Source organism: Mauremys reevesii, linkage group 5 (genome assembly GCF_016161935.1).
Source record: "Mauremys reevesii isolate NIE-2019 linkage group 5, ASM1616193v1, whole genome shotgun sequence".
Classification (NCBI taxonomy): Eukaryota; Metazoa; Chordata; order Testudines; family Geoemydidae; genus Mauremys; species Mauremys reevesii.
Window position 1 is genome coordinate 63502538 of NC_052627.1, and position 21086 is coordinate 63523623.

Sequence of the window (21086 nt, forward strand, 5' to 3'; positions counted from 1 at the left end):
GCCAGACACTTGGCAAAGTTGTACTGGGATCCTGCCAGGTCTGCACTGCAGTAAATCAGGATTTCATGTTTATATATTTTATTGGGAGGGCATTTGCCATGGGGAGCTTCTTAGCCAACATCTGCCATTAGGACAAATATATTCAAGGACTTGTTAGTTGATTCTGCATAAATAATGTTATTGAATAAAGACTTAATAGTATAGACAATTCATTGCAGTACAATGAGTTCTACTAGATTTTTTTACATTATTGTTTTAGACATGCTTTTGTGAGCCTTTTGTCAAATTGAAATAAAGGCTTCTACAAGAATTATAGGTTGCACCTTCTTTTTTACGATAAATGTTTGACTAAAGACGGTCATATTTTATTGTTGCAGCAGTACTGGGAATAACAGGTAGTTTTAGACAGATAATGCCAGGGCATAGGACTTACTAAGCAGTAGGACTGTGTCCACAAAATCTGTATGTAGGATTATTTAATCATATACCACTTCCATCACAGTTTTGCCAGTAAATTTGCATGGAATTTTGTTAAGGAAAGAATCTACTGCTTTTTCTTCCTGAATTTCTATCTGTAATCTCAAGTGCTATATAATTGCTGAATATTTTAATATCAATCTTATGCAGTGTTAGATCATTTATGCAGGGAAACGGGGCTGCTCATTGTCTGTAGACAGGTATGAAAAAGCTTGTTCACTAATTGTTAAAAACAGACTTATGTAAGCTGTTTGTTTTTTTTTACAAGCACCTGTCTCTGTAGAGGCTTACTTTTTGTATTACAAAATCTGTTTTATGCTATTCTTACAGTAACTGGTGCTATTTTTGGTGATTAAAAAAGATAGAAGAATACTGTTGAGATCTTTCAGAGAAAGATGTATTGGTTATGTGTGCAGAAATCTACAAAGAAATTATTTCCTGAAGTGTTGGCCTAGTGTTTTGTATGTCCTGTGTTTACATTTTTAGATACCACGAGCCAAATTTTGCCAACTTTCATCTTATTTAATCAGCGAGTCACAACTGTGGACATCAGTTTAAATAAAAATGCCACTTAAAAATTACAAGTTTAGTGATAGCTAGGAACGTCTTTTTTTGTTGCCCATTTTACTTAAGAGCAGGCCTTCTCATGTTTGCGATCTTTCTATTTTGTTAAATTTGGTATAAAGTTGACAGATAAGGAGAAATATACAACAATAATATAATTATTTGGTTAATATACATCGTTAAAATGTTCAGGTATTTGCGGTACGGGTAGGAGAGGTAGGGTTGTAGCTGACACATGGACCATCAGTTGTACCTTCAGTACATATTGCTTTGTTTGGGATGTACCTTATTCTTTAAACACTGCTTACATATAGCATCAGGAGCTCAAGTGTGGTGATGTGGCAGATATCTGATGGCCAATTATTATTTTTAAGTTAGTTGACAGACCAGATGAAAAACGTGAACAACTGCCCTTCTGATTGCAGATAATGTGATAGTGATCAAACAACTCAGTAGCTGAGTACCTGGGAAAATACTGAAAAATTTAGAAGTTTTTTTGCAATGCAACATCACCAATCACTTAAAGGGAAACATCTAATACGATAGTAGTTGCTTACATAAACAAAGGAGGGCCCAAAACCAGCTGTCTACACACAGATGTTGACTATAATGAGATGGGCAAGGAAAAGCTGTTATCTTCAGAACTACATATATGTGAGGAAAACCCAAACACAAGAGAGATTAATCTGAAGAAACTAACACCCTCAAAGTATGGGTTTATAGAATAAGCTCTCCTTTAATTCCATCATGTAATGTCTGATACTTGACACTGGAAAGGTGTTTCTCATTTCTAATATGTCAGCTTCTCTCCTATGGCTTGGACTAATTCTCTCCCATCTTTTCAGCTTATTCAAAATAGATGTTGGAACACAAGTAGTCTATTCTCATTTTTCAAACATCTCTCAACAAAGAGGAGTCTGGGTATACGTATCCCAGTCCATATAACTGAGGAGCAACTTCAGTTGTTGCCTTGAACCTGTTCTGAGACCTGGTTTACACACAATGTATTTATTGGTATCACTGTTTGGGGTGTGTGTGTGTGGGGGGGGGGTAGTTAAACCAATTAATCTCTCAATGTAAAGCACTGGGATAACTGCAGTCACACAAAAGTAGAGTTGTACTGCTTTAACTATAACTCTATGGTTAAGAGGTACAGTTTTGGTGTGTGGGCAAACCTTTAGATTGTTGGAACCATAGTGATTTCCTGAGGGTTCCACGTTTCCTTCCAGAGTCAAGGAAGATACGTTTCTCTAGGCTCTTGCTGCTCTTGTAATCTTTACAAGTCGGAAATGGGTAAGGAAATGCAAGACCACCTCTTAAAGTTGAGACTGATTCTCTCAGTGTCTTCTGGAAATTATAGGTATACTATTTAGTTGATGGTCCTTATGGAGCCTGGGTTATGAAACTTGAAGAGAAAGTAAATCTCTTTAAGCCTTCTCCCTCCCCTTCAGGGTAGAGATTCTCAAGTTTACAATCCAGGGCGTGAACACATGAAAGCTCTCTGCTGATTTGATTTCCATCAGACTAAGGATATGATCATGCAGGCATTTATGAATGTGCTTAACTTTACACACACATTATCTCAGTTAAACCAGTGGGAAAACTCACATGCATAAAGTTAAACGTGCTTAAGTGTTTGCAAGATTGGGTCCTAAATATTTTATTTCCAGTTCTACTACAGTACTGTCCTAACTCTTAATCCATTGTTACAAAGATTGTATTTATATTGATGCTATTTGTGGCTGGAGTGGAGAATCAAATATTTAAGTGGGCCATTTAAATCCTATGACACTATTTTAACAGAGAAAAAGAAATTTTAGGCCATGTTCAGGAAAGTCTTGCTAGAGATAACACACGTAATTTGTTGGGTCCCACAAGGTACTGAGTAGTACCTTAATTTCAAGTGACTTCCCAGGGATTGAGCGTATTCAGCAGTTTGTACAGTCCAGAACCTTGAAGGTCAAAGCTTTGTTATAATTTTGAATCACTCTGGCTCAGAAACTATAGCATTTAGTGTCCTGGCTATCACCCAGGTGAGGCGGGTATTTCTATTGAAGGTATGCATATCCAAATAACAAATCCAAATCATTTTACAGATGGTGCTAAAACTATTTTATACTATTAACTATTGAGCCATTGTCTGTAGTCCCTGGCCTTAATGTGAGCATGCCCAAGGCAAACATGCATGAGTGCTGTGTGTGTTGATTGGGTTTATAATAAAAGTTAAAATGTTGTATGGGTTCTCTTTTAGAAAACTGGAATTATGACGTACTTTGCTAAATAGAAACCCACCTTGAATCTTAACAGTTATGTTGAACGTAGTCAATTGAAAAATGTTAAAGTAGTTTCAGGTACCATATCTGTCCCAGAGATTGTGGGGACAAGGGGGAAGTTGTAGCTATTGCATCACTTGGGCAAGTGACTCGTGATGTAAAGAAAATACGTATTTTTCAATTAAAAACAGGACAATGTAATATTAAAATCAGATACTCTCACAGCAGAATTTTTAACCTCTTTCAGCTTGATCAGTTTGGCTGTCTGAATACTACAGGCTCAATGGGAGAGTCTACAACTTCTTTGAACCACAGCAATGTGATAAGTGGAGCTTATGAGCTCAGCCAGTACAGCTATATGTTGGAAGACCTTTATAAACTCTACCATACCTTTGAATTTTATGAATCTCTGTATCTGAGAGAGAGCATTCATATATTAGAAAATGTATTGTGAAGAAGTCCTGAAAAAAGCATCTGACCTTATCAGCAGTTAGAAGTGTGCTTCTTATGTCATCAGGGACTGTTCAATAAAAAGAAACTTAGTTTCCAAACAGTTATTTGCGTGACAACTTTACAAAGTCATGTCTCAGAGTTCCATGTTTCAGAAATGACTGTCTGATTTATCTCAAGTTTTGCAGGTGAAGGAGAAAAAAAATCCCTCTAGCTACAGACCTCATATTCAAGTAAAAAGGACTTCTTTGAGAAAGTTGGAGAGGGAACCATAGTCATGCATCTAATGGAAACCAGGTTAGAACCCTGACTCTGGAGTTCCTTTTACAAGTCCATAATTCCTGTAAATTAAAGGCTTGCATACACTGTGGCAAGGTGAATCTAAATGTTTCAGCAAGTCCCCTGGTGTTTGCAGTGTTGTGATACAATAGAATGGAAATTCCACAATAGCTTAATTTAAGATAAAATCTCACCGTATTGAATATAAAGCATGAATTAAATCAGCATAATAGCAGTTTTATGTTTTTATGTTAAACTCAATTTTACACTGTTCCAACACTGCATTCAGAATGCTGCAGATTTTTATCAATACATAGTCTATGTTGAAGAAGTTGTAATGGGAAGCTGGTGCTTTTGTCAGCTTGCACCTTTTGCATTTGAGCATATAGGAGGAAGTTCGCTTATCACGGGATAAGCGCGCAAAAAAACCAAACCAAAACAAAAAAGTTGTGTGGGGATTTGTCCTGCTTTGAGCAGGGGTTTGTACTAGATGATCTCCTGAGGTCCCTTCCAACCCTGATATTCTATGATTCTAAAACATTAGCTGGATATTTCCGAGTTTGGGGGTTATTTGCTTCCCAGGTGCATACCCATTCTTCTCCGACTGTTAGGGCCGCTCTATGCACCAAAGTTTTGTTGGCAAAACTTGCTATATTTTGGTACATCCTTGTTTGCATCCACATTTGATTTTGACTCTTATCAATAAAACCCTAACTTCCTGTTGGTCAAAATTAATTGGCTCACAGAATGACAGACCCGCCCCTTTATTGACACTGTTCCACCAGCAGAATGCCTCTGTGGACTTTCGATTATCCGTATTGGTAAAAACTGTCCGCTGTGGCAGTTGTTGGAAGTTCCACAAATACAGAAGAATCTGGAGCCCTCTTCTTAAAACAAACATGCAGCTGTCATTTCCAGCTGGTGGTGTATCAAACAATTCCACCGCTTGGAATTCATGTTACATGGAGCAAGTGAGAAGTGTGTGTTTTTTAAAACAAAATCAAAAACAGCATATGTCAAACACTTGTTCCTTTCTGTAATATTAGTCTCATCTTTTGTCTTTAAGAAATGTCACAATCTGAAGGACTATATCTTCTTGTTGCAATATATTAATTGAGGTCAGTGGACTTTCTAACATCAGACTGACTGAAAGGTTAGCCTATTACTGGACTCCACATAATTTACCTCAAAAAGCTCCCTGTAGTGCAGGGGTGGGCAAACTGCGGGCCGGATCCGGCCTGTGGGATTGCCACCCCCGTGGTGCTGCAGTGCTAAGGCAGGCTCCCTGCCCTGCTTCGTTCCCGGAAGTGGTCAGCACCATGTCACTGCGGCACCTGGGAACGGGGAACCGCAGCCAATGGAAGCTTCTAGGGAGGTACCCGCAGGCGAGGGCAGCGCATGGAGCCTTCTGACCCCCCCACCCCCAGGGGCCGTAGGGACGTGGTGCCAGCCGCTTCCACCCCAGTAAGCCAGGCCGGAGCCCACACCCTGAACCCTCCTGCACCCCACACTCCTGCCCTGAGCCCCTGTCGTACCCCTCCTGCACCCCAACCCCCTGTCCTGAGCCCCCCGCCGCTCCCCTCCCTGCACCCCAATCCCCTTGCCCTGAGACCCTTCCTGCACACCGCAGCCTAAGCCCCTGCCCCAGCACTGCATTCATGGCCCTGCATGCAATTTCCCCACCTAGACGTGGTCCTTGGGCCAAAAAGTTTGCCCACCACTACTGTAGTGGATACTTTTGGAAAGGCCACCAGTGTCCATTCTGCCTCAGCTAACTCCAGATTAATGGGTCCTTACAGAGACCCAGGCAAAAAAGGGCCTGTAAATGTTCTTCCTTGCAATTTGCTCTGATCACCTGGCCAGAGTGGTTTGTCTGCAGAAACTGTAATGGCTCCCCTAACTGTGAACTGACTGGGCAAGCACTACACTTAACACCCCATATACTCAATCTGTGGCTGTGAAAGCCACTGAAGCTACCCATGCTCCAGAATTTTACATTCACATCTAAACTCTCGTTTTAAAAAAAATGTAGCCGTTGTGGTTGCAAAGAGAACCTACCAAATATGAACAGTGTAAACTGGTGAAGTACTATCTGCCCAATGGGTCATGGAACAACAGCTCTGAGAAGACTGAACTGCCCTATTTATCTCAGTGAGGTGCTAATTAGTGATGCAGGTATCAGTGATGCTGTTAACTATTTCAGTGCTGATAATTTAACCATTAGCTAATGTGCTTATCCTAAAATCTCAAACTGCCTATTGGGTTACCAGAAGCCCAACATGTCTTACCCAACTGCCAAAATCTCCAGCTTCCTCCTAATAACTTCCTAAATGCAAATAAGTTTTTACAATACAAAATTCTATATTATGTTGAAAATTAAAAAGGAAGTAGTAGCATAAAATAAACTGGATTTAGTATCACATTAAATAAGGATATACTATAGTGATTATATTCATTTTCATATTCATTAACCTAATTTTTAAAATTTACCTGAAGCTGCTGCAGAATCTCCAGTCTTATGCACAAAAGTGCTGCAGAATGCAAGGTGTCTTGCCGCAGAAGTAGGGTTAAACGTAATACAAAATACATGGCACCTTGATTGTGCACCTACATTAGAGGATAATAGTATTTGCAGAATTTCTTTTAGTAGTTGCAGATTCTCATGGTCGTCCTTATCTAGATGACTTAGTCTAATCAATCTTTTAATGCAAAGAACAACTACTGGTACATGTTGTGTGTTTCAGCATTTGCTTCATTGTTCTGTGCCTTATTACTGTATTTCAGTTGCGTGACTCGGGGATACCTGTGGAGGGAGGGATAGCTCAGTGGTTTGAGCACTGGCCTGCTAAACCCAGGGTTGTGAGTTCAATCCTTGAGGAGGCCACTTATGAATCTGGGGCAAAAATTGGTCCTGCTAGTGAAGGCAGGGGGCTGGACTCAATGACCTTTCAAGGTCCCTTCCAGTTCTAGGAGATTGGTATATCTCCAATTAAAACAAACAAACAAAAAAAAAACCTCAGCTGAAATCAATTTAAAACTAGTGCAAATGAGATAGGAATTAGACAGTCCATAAGAAAATATGCCTGGTTTAGTGTGTTTTAAAAAAAATAAAAATAAATATTCTGTTTTCACCTGGACCTTGTTATATCACCTACTTGTGTAATCTAAGTAACAAATGATGAGAATTGGTTTGAGGAACTAGAGGATTCTTGGCTGGTTTGTGGTCTGAATAAGCTGCTTTTTTCTGTTGTAGGTGAATTACTGAAAAGCTTCATTTCCAAATAGCATTGTTAAAAGCTTTTTCCTTGCTTTGGGCCTGCTCCTGCAAGGTGCTGAGCGCCTCTTGTCGGTTCAATTGTGAGTGCTCAGTATATTGCAGAAGTGGGTGTTCAGTATATTGCTATTAACGCACACACCTCTGTGTCAGAGAGCTTAACTTACAAACGCATTGTCTTGTTGTGCCCATTTTAGTGCTGCTTTCAAACCTGTCTGTACAATACTGTACTTCTGTCGAGAACATAAGACTGTAATATTAGAGTTTCTGCAATAATGATCTGTTACTTCAAAGACTGTATCTAACCACAAACAATAGCTTTTAGTATTCCCAAAAGCTTATTATTCCCTAAATGCCTGGAAAACATTCCCTGTAATATTATTGAATATAGTTGTTTTGTGTAACTTATAATCGTGCAGCAACAGTTTTTAAGGGAGAGATGCACGTCCTCCACATGCTATAGGATCGGTTTTGATCCTCTTCTCCCATGCACTCCATTTTGTCAAAAAGAAACCAATCTACAAGAGATTTTACAAATAAGATTTTATCAGTGGCGGCTCCAGGCACCAGCGCAGCAAGTGTGTGCCCGGGGCGGCAAGCTGCGGGGGGCGCCCTTCCGGTCCCTGCGAACGTGGCAGTCAGGTACGCCGAAGTGGCAGTTAGGTATGCGTGCCTGGGGCGGCAAGCCATGGGGGGCGGTAAAAAAGCTGGAGCTGACCCTGGATTTTATGCCAGGTTAGATTTAGACATATAATTTTTATTTTTTCTGGAGACTAGAAGGTATGTTTGGGAGAGATGGTAGGCAAAATTTTGTTGTTAATCTGTTGTCTGGTCGTAACTCAAAAATGGCTTGGTCTAAATACTCCAGATCTCGTTTAAACTGTTTGTATTGGTGAGACCTGATTGCTTTGGCTGTTTTCTTAGATTTATAGGGTGCAATTATCTATTTTCATAGATTAATAGGGTGCAATTATGGTGCAATTAAGTCTGCAGTAGCCAGATGTGAGCTTCTTGCATCATGCATAACTTCCATGCATGCCATAAGAAATCCAGAAGAGCTGTTGCACCATGCAGAATTCCTAAGTTTATTATTATTATTATTATTTATTATTATTATTATTTTATTACTGTTATTCTAGGCAGCCCACAATTTGTGGATGTGGATTTCCTAAGGCAAGTGTGGAGTGTGGTGGGCTGGAGGTGGGGGACTGTGATTGCAGAGTTCCTAGAGTATACATGGTCTAGTGAGCAGTACATTCAAACTGTAGAACGTGACTCCAGAAGTGGCTAATGAGAAGGCTGCCCACTTGTTTGCACCCCACATGTTGAGAAATGATTCATGTTAAGACCCAACAGGGAGTGAGAGTAAAAGAGGGATGGAGATGCTCTGCTCCTTTCCCTGCCCTTCCTCCCTTCTGCTGCTTTCTGGCTGTCCAGACCTCATCACTTCTCCAACACAATTCAAGTGCATCTTCTCACCTACACAGTGCTATGCTGCAAGGGAAGCACCATTTCAAAAGGCTGTGAAGCTGGCTCTATAGCCTCTTGAACTAGAGCTACGTAGGAGCACGCTACTGTGCTGGTGGGAATTTGGGGTGAAGGGGAGGTATCCCGCTGGCAATCGTATCCCACCCAACAGCCAAGAACTTCCCTCCATAACTCTGACCAGCAGGTTCCTTGACCAGCAGCCCTACCCACCACTTACTTCTGCCATAATGTCTCACCCACATCCAAAATCAGCAATTGTAATTAAAGAAAAAATCAGTTTAGATTCTGTTAAACGTCATAGAGGCAATGTTGGAAGGGAGGAAGGAGTGATGGGCGTAGGGGAAATGGGTGGGCAGGAGAGAAAGTAAAGAGAAAATCAGATGTCCCAAATGTTGATTATATGGCAAAATTTGCCATGTCTCAGAGTGATTGTTCGTGAAACTTTGACCTATTTATGCATCAATCCCTTTATGGCTTTCTTTTGCTTGGTAATTCAGTATTCTTAAGTGGTGCCACAAACCATCACAAAGAAGATAATCTGGAGCAGTACCAAAAATATAGCTCTGAAATAGTATCAAGTCTAGTGTAGTCCAGCTTTAGATAAGTTTAGGGTGCAGATTGCACAAGTCACCAATAACAGGTTATTTACTCATTGGCTACGTAACATTTATTATAGGAAGTGAGGTTGGTGGTCGCAGAAAGAGTGACATGAAAGACTTTCCTTAAAACTCAAATAAATCCAAGCATAGTTTTCTTTATATGTGTAGATGTGTTATAATGTACACACAGACTACCCCTTGTTTTGTGCATACTTAGGCTTTAGGCTGTAAGTATGCACAATCCAAGATAAAAAAACTGTCCCCCAGTGTTGACATACTTACAACCTTGTGCATACTGGTAACAGTAAAGTTTTTCTTCTAAGTGGAGATCACCATAAGAGAGCTTGTTAGTACTCTGCAGTGAAGACATACATGGATTCAGGAAACGATTCAGGAAAAAGATTCAGGAAAAATATCTTGGAGTTATCGTGGATAGTTCTCTAAAGATGTCCACGCAGTGTGCAGAGGCAGTCAAAAAAGCAAACAGGATGTTAGGAATCATTAAAAAGGGGATAGAGAATAAGACTGAGAATATATTATTGCCCTTATATAAATCCATGGTACGCCCACATCTCGAATACTGTGTACAGATGTGGTCTCCTCACCTCAAAAAAGATATTCTAGCACTAGAAAAGGTTCAGAAAAGAGCAACTAAAATGATTAGGGGTTTAGAGAGGGTCCCATATGAGGAAAGATTAAAGAGGCTAGGACTCTTCAGTTTGGAAAAGAGAAGACTAAGGGGGGACATGATAGAGGTATATAAAATCATGAGTGATGTTGAGAAAGTGGATAAGGAAAAGTTATTTACATATTCCCATAATACAAGAACTAGGGGTCACCAAATGAAATTAATAGGCAGCAGGTTTAAAACAAATAAAAGGAAGTTCTTCTTCACGCAGCGCACAGTCAACTTGTGGAACTCCTTACCTGAGGAGGTTGTGAAGGCTAGGACTATAACAATGTTTAAAAGGGGACTGGATAAATTCATGGTGGCTAAGTCCATAAATGGCTATTAGCCAGGATGGGTAAGAATGGTGTCCCTAGCCTCTGTTCGTCAGAGGATGGAGATGGATGGCAGGAGAGAGATCACTTGATCATTGCCTGTTAGGTGCCCCTGAGGGAGTGAACCTGGCATTGGCCACTGTCTGTAGACAGATACTGGGCTAGATGGACCTTTGGTCTGACCCGGTACGGCCTTTCTTATGTTCTTATGTTCTTATGGAGACTTTAATTTGTGTTGCTTCTGGGCAGTTCAGGGCCCAAGTTATTTGAAATATCCTATCCTAATTTACAATCAAATAATTAGTTTGACTTTCAGCTTTTCCTTTTCAGAAATTGTCATTTCAACATGCAACATGAGCTCTTCCTTCCACTGCTTCCATTTCTGAGAAGTTCTTAATCTTAAAACAGTAATTCCAAGTCCTATGTTCATATTTTGCTGTGTCTGCCATCACAGATCAGTTTGAGTACTTGCAAACTTCCTCTACTGCACCATGCCAGCTGTTTTCAGTTCATGCTCATGTTTCTTTTCCTCAGTTCATGCTCATGTTTCTGTATTCCTCTACAGTCTGTCTCTAACTCAGCTTTTCAGTCAGATTAAAGCTTTCTTTATTTTTCCTAATTTGTTTTCAGTTTTATTCAAACTTCTGTTGCCTTCATTTCTCAGTGCCTATTTGTATCAGTAAAAAAAGAGAATAGAGATCCTTGACAACATGACTGGGGAAGAAAACACCAGTTTGTTCCTGGTATGCAAGGAACAGTAAGCACGACATGTTGCCATTGACACACATCTTATTTTCTGTTCTTATGTCCTGTGATGATGCTCTAATTTGTCCCATCTGGAATGTGTCTTCCAGGATAAGTTATCGTAGCATGTAGTTTCCCATATCACAATAGTGTGGCCCATTTGGTGAAAATAAGAGAACTATTTTTGGCCATATGGCCATCTCAATCAAGTAGTCTGTAGTTGGTCATTGAGGGAAATGAGATTGTGATCTATTTGTTAATCATCCAGGTATCTGATGTCTCTTCATGGCAAACAATTCCATTTTTAAGTCTGCAAGTTACTTATTTCTATCATGGCTATATGTTCAGGGAAGAACTGAAAGAAAATTTACTTCCTAAGTATGAATGTTACTACTCTGCCATTTATATGCTCTTCTAGTCATTGCTAGCCATTTTTCTGATTGTTGCTTTTTTTCTGTCTCACATTATCCTCTTTTTAAAAAAATTACTACATGCATTTCTACAGCGCTCATCACTGTGGAAATGCGGGAATCTTTTTGGAAGACATTGTCACATATGTACTTGCAGCTTTGCTTTTTAAAATGAGAAATGTGCAGCTAGCTGTAAATAGCTTACTTAGCTTAAATATTGGATTTTAATAACTATGCTGTCACCTTTTGTTAAAAGATACGTGGGCTAGGCTTGCTTGAAGTTTGAACAAGCTAATTGTTGCTAAAAACTTGAGGCTTGTAATTAAAAGAATGAAGTAGGAAGTGCTATAGAATGATTAATTCTACATCCTTAAAAGTGTACCCCAGTAATTTTGTTTTTTTTGATGAAAATGTTATGTACATATATTGACTGGATTCAAATATCTGGGTAACAAGCAGTAGGAGTGGTGAAAGCTGAAGAAGCAAAGAATGAATGGTCACAGCCTAGCCTACACCGATTAAGATGGCACAAACTAGTTGCTGTTCTAATGTGGTTATTCCCTGTGAATCTTTAGAAACTAGTTTAATCCCCATGTAGGTGTCACTTACAGACTTGTTTCTTGGAGGTTCTGAGGGCAATGAAGGGGTGGTTGTGTTGTAGAGGAGGGAAGGCCAGCTGAGATATAAGCTGGGTCAGGATAACTGAGAGAAGCAAATTGCAACTTGTTCCTTTTTTCCTGCCAGTAACTAATCACTATCACTTGTCCTGATCTCCAAAAGAATAAGCTGCCTTTCCCTGCTGCCCCCCACCCCACTCCTACTAGAAAGAAGCATGGAACAGCAGCACAAAGTAGCACCAGATGCACGGGCAGCCCAGAATTGTTTGGTGTGGGTGGGCTGACAAGTGAGTGAAGGTACTCTTGGAATGTGAGCCCTCTGTCTGCACTGTGGGTTGGCAAGACAGAGCCATGAAGTGAGTAAATCTTTTTTTTGGACAAGGGGATGGGAAGGAGGGATGGTCCAGAAATGGAGAAGGAGCTCATGTTGAAGGCAAGGGGCTCTGTCCTCCAACAAGGGGTAAGAGATTCTGCAGAATGCAAAGCAATATTACTAAGCTTGACTATGTTTTTGATCTTTTATAATCAGGTTCAGTATTATTTTATTGGGCTGCTGTGATTGTGTGCTGTAGGCCAGTGCTACCAAATCGGTGGATGTTGTAATTTAAAAAATACTGTTAAGTAATTCAAGGTGTTCTGGTGATATATGTGTTTTTAGGAGGCAATTAGAATTGTTTAAGGAATTTTGATGCAAATGATTAAACAGTAGCTTTCCTTCATAGTTTGCTATGCATTTTTGGCGTCTGGTTTTGTGATGCTCTTCCTAACAGATTTTTGCAATTTCTACCCACTATCTAAATTTTGCTTCTCATCATTTCTCTTCTTTATTCCAGCCCTGATGATATTGGCTCCTGTTGGTATATCCTGCTGTCTGGTTCAGTATTCATCAAAGAGTCTATGTTTCTTCCAAGGAGCAGGTATGTCTATTTATATATCTGTATATTTTAAAGGAACACCATGAAATGGAATGCTAGTCAGTTTTTTAAAAAGTAGTCAGGTTACACCTTTAGTATTTCTTGCCATTTTTTGCAGTTATACAATCTTATTTTCTCATCTTTCGAAGTATCTCTCTTCAGTTTGAGTGAAAGATCCACACGGGGAAATTGACTATACATCAAAGTGCTGTTAAACACACAAAAATAAACAAGTTGGAAAACAGAAAAAAAATGTTTGGTGGTGCACTCAAAGGCCACAACTGGAATTGGTAGACCTATTATTCTAGGCATATGTGGAACAGATACAAAGGTGCAGTCTTTGTGTTAAAGAGCTTACAGTCTAACAAGAAAAGTGGCATAGAAAGGATGTGTAACATTGTTTTAGATTGAACTTACAGTTATTAAACATTTTGTGTCCATTTAAGTAACAGACTTAGAAACATTTTGAATCGATACATAGTTGAAATCTGTATTTATTTATTCTGGTAGCACCATAGTTACTGTGCCAAACAGAGGGAAAGTCACTGTCCCTATCACTAAGAGTTTATGGCCTGAGAGTCAAAAATAGGAGAAGGGGTACAGCAAAAATGTAGCAGTTACCAAAGACGTTGGTTAAAGTATAGGTTAGATTTAAATATAAGGATTTTAAATTTTAGTTTGGGATTGTAAAAATTAAAGTTTACTTGCAGCAACCGGCATTGAAAGATTACTTTCTCAGTACTGAAGGGAGGACTTCCACTGTATTACTTATCATACATATTGTACTTTCCTAGGGACCCTGATAAGATCAGAATCAGAGTGAAACTGACATGCTACTAGTCAGCATTTGCGGGAATGGAACAGCAAAGTGAACACTGTGTGTATATAAAAAAAAGGGGGGGGGGAGGGGGCACTAGAACAGGCTTTTGGGAAGGGAGAGAAACAGAAGGGAAGGTATACAGAAAAAAATGTAGGTAGAAGGGAAATCCACAGACATGGAGGGAAGATATTGACTAAAGAGGGAATGGTCCTGTGCCATGGTCCAACTATAGTGTATAACAAGGTCATAGTACCGGCAAGTTACAGAAAACACACTCTTCTGCAGTGGTGTGAAGATATGTCAACCTATTATTGATTTCTGTCTGGAGATGCAACATTGACTAGCAACCAAAAGCCACTTCTGACCCTCACCCTGAGGGAGATTAATCATTATGTTGTTCTTTTGGGGTGGCTAGGGAAAGACAATAGCCCCACCAACTTCTCCATTCTCCTTTAAAACTAAAAGGAAGTGGAATATCAAGTTTTAAATTAGAAACGGCCTCTTATGCTTGGAACAAGGCTACCTCTATTTTGCCCCTTGAAATTCTGCTCCATTTCACTTCTTTTATGAAACACTTTTTTCTTCATTGGAAGCTCTTAACAATAATCCAATAGAGATGTTTAAAAAGGAGCATTGCCACTGTTTTGAGATTTACCTTGTTTATTTAGTCATCTGGTGTATTGTCTAAACCTCATTGTCTGTAAAACTGACTGTAATCTCCTTGGGGCAGAGATTACTCATGCTGTATAAACACAGACATGCTGATGGTACTGGGTACCTGAAATACAGATGAGAAGGAGGTGGAAATGAGGGAAAATGGCAGCAATAAGGGCCTGAGGAACATAAACACACACAATCCAAATGGTGGTGGTAGGGAAAAAGTGCCAAAACAAGGTGAATAGGAGAGACGGAAACTACAGTAACCCATTAAGCACCTACAACTCTCACTTGGAGTAGACCATTATGGCTATAACTTCTTTAAAAGGGGAAGCATGGTAATTTAGGGCTCCCTCCTGTATTATGAGGGATAAACACTGTCCCCAACGATGACATCTAAGAGAGAGTCCCATAAGTGTCTTCATTGCAGCTGCAAGTGGCAGAAGTCAGTCCAGCTGTTGAACAGAGAAGCTTTTCAGACCAACAAATAATTTGGAATTTCGGAGCTTATGTTTCCCTACAGTTGGTAGGAACTGGGGGCCAAGATTAAGCACCTCTCACTACAAAATGCTGCAGTAATTAGGGGCAGAGCAGGATATCCACTACTGCTCAACCCCTCTGATTTTTTCTTCAGAAAGGAATTTAGTTTACACCTGATACAATTGCCGATCTCTCAGACTTCATACTACTCCTGTGTTAATTGAATATAGAAAATTTATTTTAATGTGCAGTTGGATTTATTTGAGTGCATATATATATATATCCAAATATAGAGTAGAAATCTAGAGAACTACAGACTCTGGGTGAAATGCAAAGTCAGTGGGGCTATTTAAGATTTGTGATTTTAATATGTATGGTTTTTAATATAAATGAATTAGAATTGTCATTGTGTTCAGCATGTGCACTTCCGCTTTCCCTTTGGGGTGTCCTAATTCTTTTACTAGCAACATCTTGGCTGAGTTGTCATTCTTAATCTTATTCAGTTTCTAGGATTTGAAAAACATTTGATCAATTTTTATTTCTATCTTCTGAATTGTGACTTGTAGGCTGAGGAAAGGATTTTAAAAATAATTGAATATTCAACTTTGAATTAAAAGATTTTCATGCAGCCGAGAACTTTCAAATGTGTATCACAATGGGGGAGGGAGGAAAAGGATTTAATGTATATTAATTAGTTTAACTGTGTGTTCAGACAAGGTCTGTCTTCTTCTCAGATAATGTTTTGCTACTATTTGTCCTTCATTAAGTTCATAATGCTTATTTTGTGACATCACAATATTTCCATGGTAACACTGATGTCATGAAATAAGCACATGACTTCTCTGCAAAATCAGGCAGAAGCTGGGTTGTTTGAATCAATGCCTTTATCAAAATAGAAATATCTGCAATAATACTGGTCAATTTTTTTTCTATAAATGTATTCCATGTTTGTGGTAAATTATTTAGTGCACCTGAAGGGCTTTCTTTCTCAACCTTGTTCTGATGAGTGTAGCTGACTTCTAGTATGCTGTATTCTCAGCTGCAGTTTTTAGTTAGTTGATCAAGTTGGGAATTTTGTTGTTGCTATTTACTTTCTAAACTACTTTCCAGATGTTTGTACAGACGATTAATGCATTTTTAAAAAATTCACTGAAGATTCTCATAAAATAAGTCTCTTATTAGAATACTTGAAACAGCCATAAAAAGAACCCTGTTGTGTGACCGCAGCTTGAATAGTTTCCAAGGTCACCTGCTGTTTTTGAAGTCTGTAGACAGATGACCATCATCTGCAGTAGATTTCAAAAACAATACATAGACTTATATAGCACTTCATCTGCAGATTTCAGAGTTTTACAACATTTCAGATTAACTACTAGTGTAATTGTAAAACCAAAAGAACATTCAATGATTAATGAAAATGAAAGGCAGCTTGTATAAAATTTGACACACAAGAAAATCCTTTTTTTTTTTTAAACACAATGCAGATTTAACTCTGGGAACTTACTTCCACACTATATTAAAGCCAAAAGCTTAGTAGGATTCAAAAAGGGATAAAAATAGGCATTTTCATTAGATAGGACTTTTAAAAAGAGAAATTAATTTTTTTCAGGACATCAGTCAGTTTTTTGTGTGTGTCCACACAGCAAAGCAGTGCAAGCCAACTCAAGCTATTTTGAACTCAGCTAGTGTGAGTAACAATAGCAGTGAAGACAGTGCAGCACGGGCTAATGAGCAGAATACTTACCCAGGGTCCAGGCTGACCTTGTACCATATATGCTGAAGCCCCTTCTGTGCTGTTTTCGCTGCTGCTGTTACTCATGCTAGCTGGATTCAAACTAGCATGGGGTGGATATACCATAAAGGACATGGATTATGAAGAATCCCCAATCTGGTTATTTCAAATTGTCCACTTCATTTTTTCTAGGACCTTCCTTGAAAAGTGCTGGCCACTATCAGAGATAATCTACCAGACTTGGTGTCCACTGCTCTGATCTGATCTGGCAATTCAATCATGTTTTAAAGGTTATAGGAATGTGTAAATGGATGCAGTGGTGTCCTCCTGGGTCTGTAGGGCCTGAAATAATAGCTGAGTGGTGTGAACTGCCCTTTTCATCTTAATGGGATATTGACTGAACTTTGAAGACAAAAACTTAAATTTCAACACTATTCCACTGTTAATCATTTTATCCTGTAATCCTAAATTGCCTTACATGCCTCTTCAGAGGATCAAGGCCCCAAATGTCTCATATCTAGTTGCTAAAATTCTCCTTCTCCTTCCCTCAACAATTTCTACAATGCAGCTATGTTGTCAGTCCAAAAACCTGTGGCATATCAAATGCTGAAAATATGGTTGAATTTTAAAATTTCAAAATTAATATGAAAATAAATGTTTGTTGTACTGCTCTTACCATCTGTTTTCACATTTAATTTGTTAGAAAACCCATTTTTTAATTCAATTGTCACTGAATGGAATTCAGTCTTCTGCATTAAAGATTCCAGGGAAGGGTGACCAGGTGTCCAGTTTTTGACTGGATGTTCCAGTTGAAAAGGGATCCTGGCGGCTCCAGTCAGCACCGTCTGGTTGGCAGCGCTGTGCAGCTCCCTGCTAGCCTCCACGCTGTGTGGCTCCCGGGAAGCATTCTGCATGTCCCCCCTTTGGCTTCTACACGTAGGGGTAGTCAGGGGACTCTGCATGCTGCCGCTGCCCCCACCTGATTGGCTGGGAACAGTGGCCAAAGGGAGCTATGGGGGCAGTGCCTGCGGATGGGGCAGCAGCATGCTAGTGCACAGAGCTGCATGGCCATGCCTTTGTGTGGGAGCTGGAGGGGGGACGTGCCGGCTGCTTCCAGGACCTCTCCCCAACCCCCTGCCCCAGCCCTGATCTCCCTCGTGCCCTCTGAACCCCTCAGTCCCAGCCCAGAGCACTCTCCTACACACCAAACCCCTCATCCCCAGCCCCACATCAGAGTCTGCACCCCCAGCCAGAGCCTTCACCCCCCGCACCACTTCCCCAGCCCAGAGCCCCCTCCTGCACTCCAAACCCCTCATCCCCAGCCCCTCCCACACCCCAACCCCCTGAGCCAGTCCAGTGAAAATGAGCGAGTGAGTGAAGGTGGGGAGAGTGAGCGATGGAGAAGGGAATGGAGTGAGCAGGGGGCAGGGCATGGGTGGGGCCTCAGAGGAGGGGCGGGGCAAGGGTGTTTTGTTTTTGTGCCAGTAGAAAGTTGGCAACTCTATTCCAGGGATTTAGCCATAGAACTGATGTCCAGTTTGGTGCTGACTACATAGGGCTTGTTTCTCCCCTCTTTTAGGAGTCCTGCATTACTCATTGCATGCTTAACTGCTTTTCATAAAGATAATGTGGAGTTAAAACAGGTATTACTTTGGGGAAGTTCTGTGGCTTGTGTTATGCAGGATATCTGCCTATATGATCATAATAATCCCTTATGGCTACGGCCCTACCAAATTCGCGGTCATAGATTTAAAAAATCTGAAATTTCATGATTTCAGCTATTTAAATCTGAAATTTCAGGGTGTTGTAATTGTAGGGGTTCTAACCCAAAGGAGTTGGTGGGAGGGTCACAAGGTTATTTCTGCTATACTTACGTCTGTGCTGCTGCTGGTGGCGGTGCTGCCTTCAGAGCTGGGCAGCTAGGGTGACCAGATAGCAAGTGTGAAAAATCAGGACAGGAGGGAAGGGGTAATAGGCACCTATATAAGACAAAGCCCCTAATATCAGGACAGTCCCTATAAAATTGGGACATTTGGTCACCCTATGGGCAGCTGGAGAGCGGCAGCTGTTGGCTGGGAGCCCATTTCTGAAGGCAGAGTTGCTGCCTGCAAAACTGGGCCCTCATTCAGCAGCCACCATTCTCCAGCCCCTGAGCTCTGAAGGCAGTGCAGAAGTAAGAGTGGCAATACCGCGATCCCCTAAAATAACCTTGTGACCCCCCCCGCAACTCCCTTTTGGGTCAGGACCCCCAGTGTGAGAAACACTGGTCTCCCCACAATGAAATCTGTATAGTATAGTATAGGGTAAAAGCATAAAGATCAGATTTCAGGGGGGAGACCAGATTTCACGGTCCATGACGTGTTTTTCATGGCTGTGAATTTGTTAGGGCCCTACTTTATGGCCTTATAATCTCTGAATGTATACTCCCCTCCCAGTATGCAGCTCAATTGGCCATATGCAAGACCAGTGCCCGCTTCCTTAGCTGCTCAGTTACAAGTCTAATGCTCTCCCCTGCTAGATTTATTGTGCACATGTAAGTGTGATTATTTTTTACTAGGGGCATAAGCTAATAATACCAAATCCATTTATCTACAGAACACTCTGGTGCTCTTCAATGAGGGCTATCTCCCTTCTAAACTGCAGTTTTCTTCTTCCAGGTTCACCTCAACCAGCTAATATATTAAAACACAATTTCTACCTACAGTAGAGGTTTTAATTATAGGTTAAAATATGTTAGTTAACATGTTTTGAAAAACACATCTTTTATTCTAATTTAGACCTGTCCAAAGTGAAAGGGATGTTCTTCTTTCAGGGCTTGTATTCCCTGCTAAAAAAAGGAGTGTAACTAATGCACATGAGCTGCCCCAAGGTAAAAACACATTGAAGACCAGGCACTTCAGATTTACTGTGAATTAAACTCATCAAGGTCTGTCCTGCATCTGCACCTGGGGTTGACCTTGGTGAGTGTACCTCACAGTAAAACTAAAGTGCCTGGTTTTTGTGTTTTCACTCTGGATAGCTCTTGTGCATTACGCTATGTCTGCACTGCACTTGGGTAAAACTTTTGTCGCTCAGGGGTGTGAAAAAAACACACCCTTGACTGACAAAAGTTTTACCGACGAAAAGCACTGATGTGGACAGCACTTTGTCAGTGGGAAATGCTCTCCCGCCAACAAAGCTAGCGCCCCTCATTGGAGGTGGTTTTATTTTGTTGGCAGAAGAGAGCTCTCCTGCTGACAAAGAGTGGCTATGCTGCGTACCTTACAGCTGAACATCCGTGCCGCTGTAAGGTGCGCAGTGTAGACATAGCCTTCCTTACCTCCAGGTTAAAAACACATCTTTAGTTAGACCTATCCTGAAGACCAGGATAGGTCTAACTTAGAATAAAAAGATGTGTTGTGTGTGTCATTCCTAGGTTTAAATTTTTTTTTATTTTTTTTTTAAGCAGTGAAGATATGGCATCAGTCAAATAAACAGTGGGGAAAGGCAGAGCTGCTCCAAATCCAATCTACGCATGAATAGCACCTGAATGGCAGGTTAACAACAGAGTCCCTGGTTTCTCCCAGAGGTCACTTAAATTGCTGGCCTAGAAATTTAAAGTTATTTTGGAATTTAGCATGGCAGAAATCAGTATGCTTTGTTTTGGAATTTATGTCTATCATGCTCTAGTGGTCTCTGGTTATAGCAGGGCATAAGTAAATTTGTTGTTGATTATATGCCAGGATTTGACCTTGGGATTCATAAGAGATCAGACACTCCAAATGCCCATAGTTATTTACTACTGCATTATCAAAGAAGAATGAATAAATTAATAGAAATTGATAAAAAGCAGTTGTCTGGGAGTGGCTGAGGTCATCAAGCTGGTATGTGGAAGCACTGCCTATATGACACATGCAGCACATATCTACAAGCAGAAGAGATGGTTGAGTCACCCAAGTAGGAAATTAAACATCAAAAAGAATGTTGTTCCTCTATGCATGCAGGCTTAGGGCTTGGCTACACTTACAAGTTGCAGCGCTGGTGGAGGCTTTCCAGCGCTGCAATTAACACCCCGTCCACACTTGCAGGGCACAACCAGCGCTGCAACTCCCTGGTTGCAGCGCTGGCTGAAAACCCATCCCGGCAGGGGTATAAGGAGTGCAGCGCTGGTGACACCAGCGCTGCTCAGCAGGTGTGGACACTCACCAGCGCTTTACCTGTCCTCCAGGGAATAAGGAGCTATCCCAGAATTCCTGTTCAGCCACTCTGCACATCAGTTTGCACTCTACTGCTCTTGCCTCAGGTGACCCGCCCTTTAAATGCCCCG

The 21086-nt window shown here is 40.6% G+C and overlaps 1 protein-coding gene and 1 long non-coding RNA gene across 12 annotated transcripts in view; one reads left to right on the forward strand and one right to left on the reverse strand.

The window, feature by feature from the left end:
* Positions 1 to 21086, forward strand: part of RAPGEF2 (Rap guanine nucleotide exchange factor 2) — a 292166-nt gene that overhangs the window by 122966 nt on the left and 148114 nt on the right. For all 10 annotated transcript variants that reach the window (XM_039539178.1, XM_039539187.1, XM_039539181.1 and 7 more), the window contains exon 4: positions 13011 to 13094. In XM_039539178.1, the coding sequence (XP_039395112.1) occupies positions 13011 to 13094 (84 nt within the window). The remainder of the gene's footprint in view (positions 1 to 13010; positions 13095 to 21086) is intronic.
* LOC120405560 overlaps positions 1 to 21086 on the reverse strand; it is an 83567-nt gene that overhangs the window by 39929 nt on the left and 22552 nt on the right. The window lies entirely within an intron of this gene.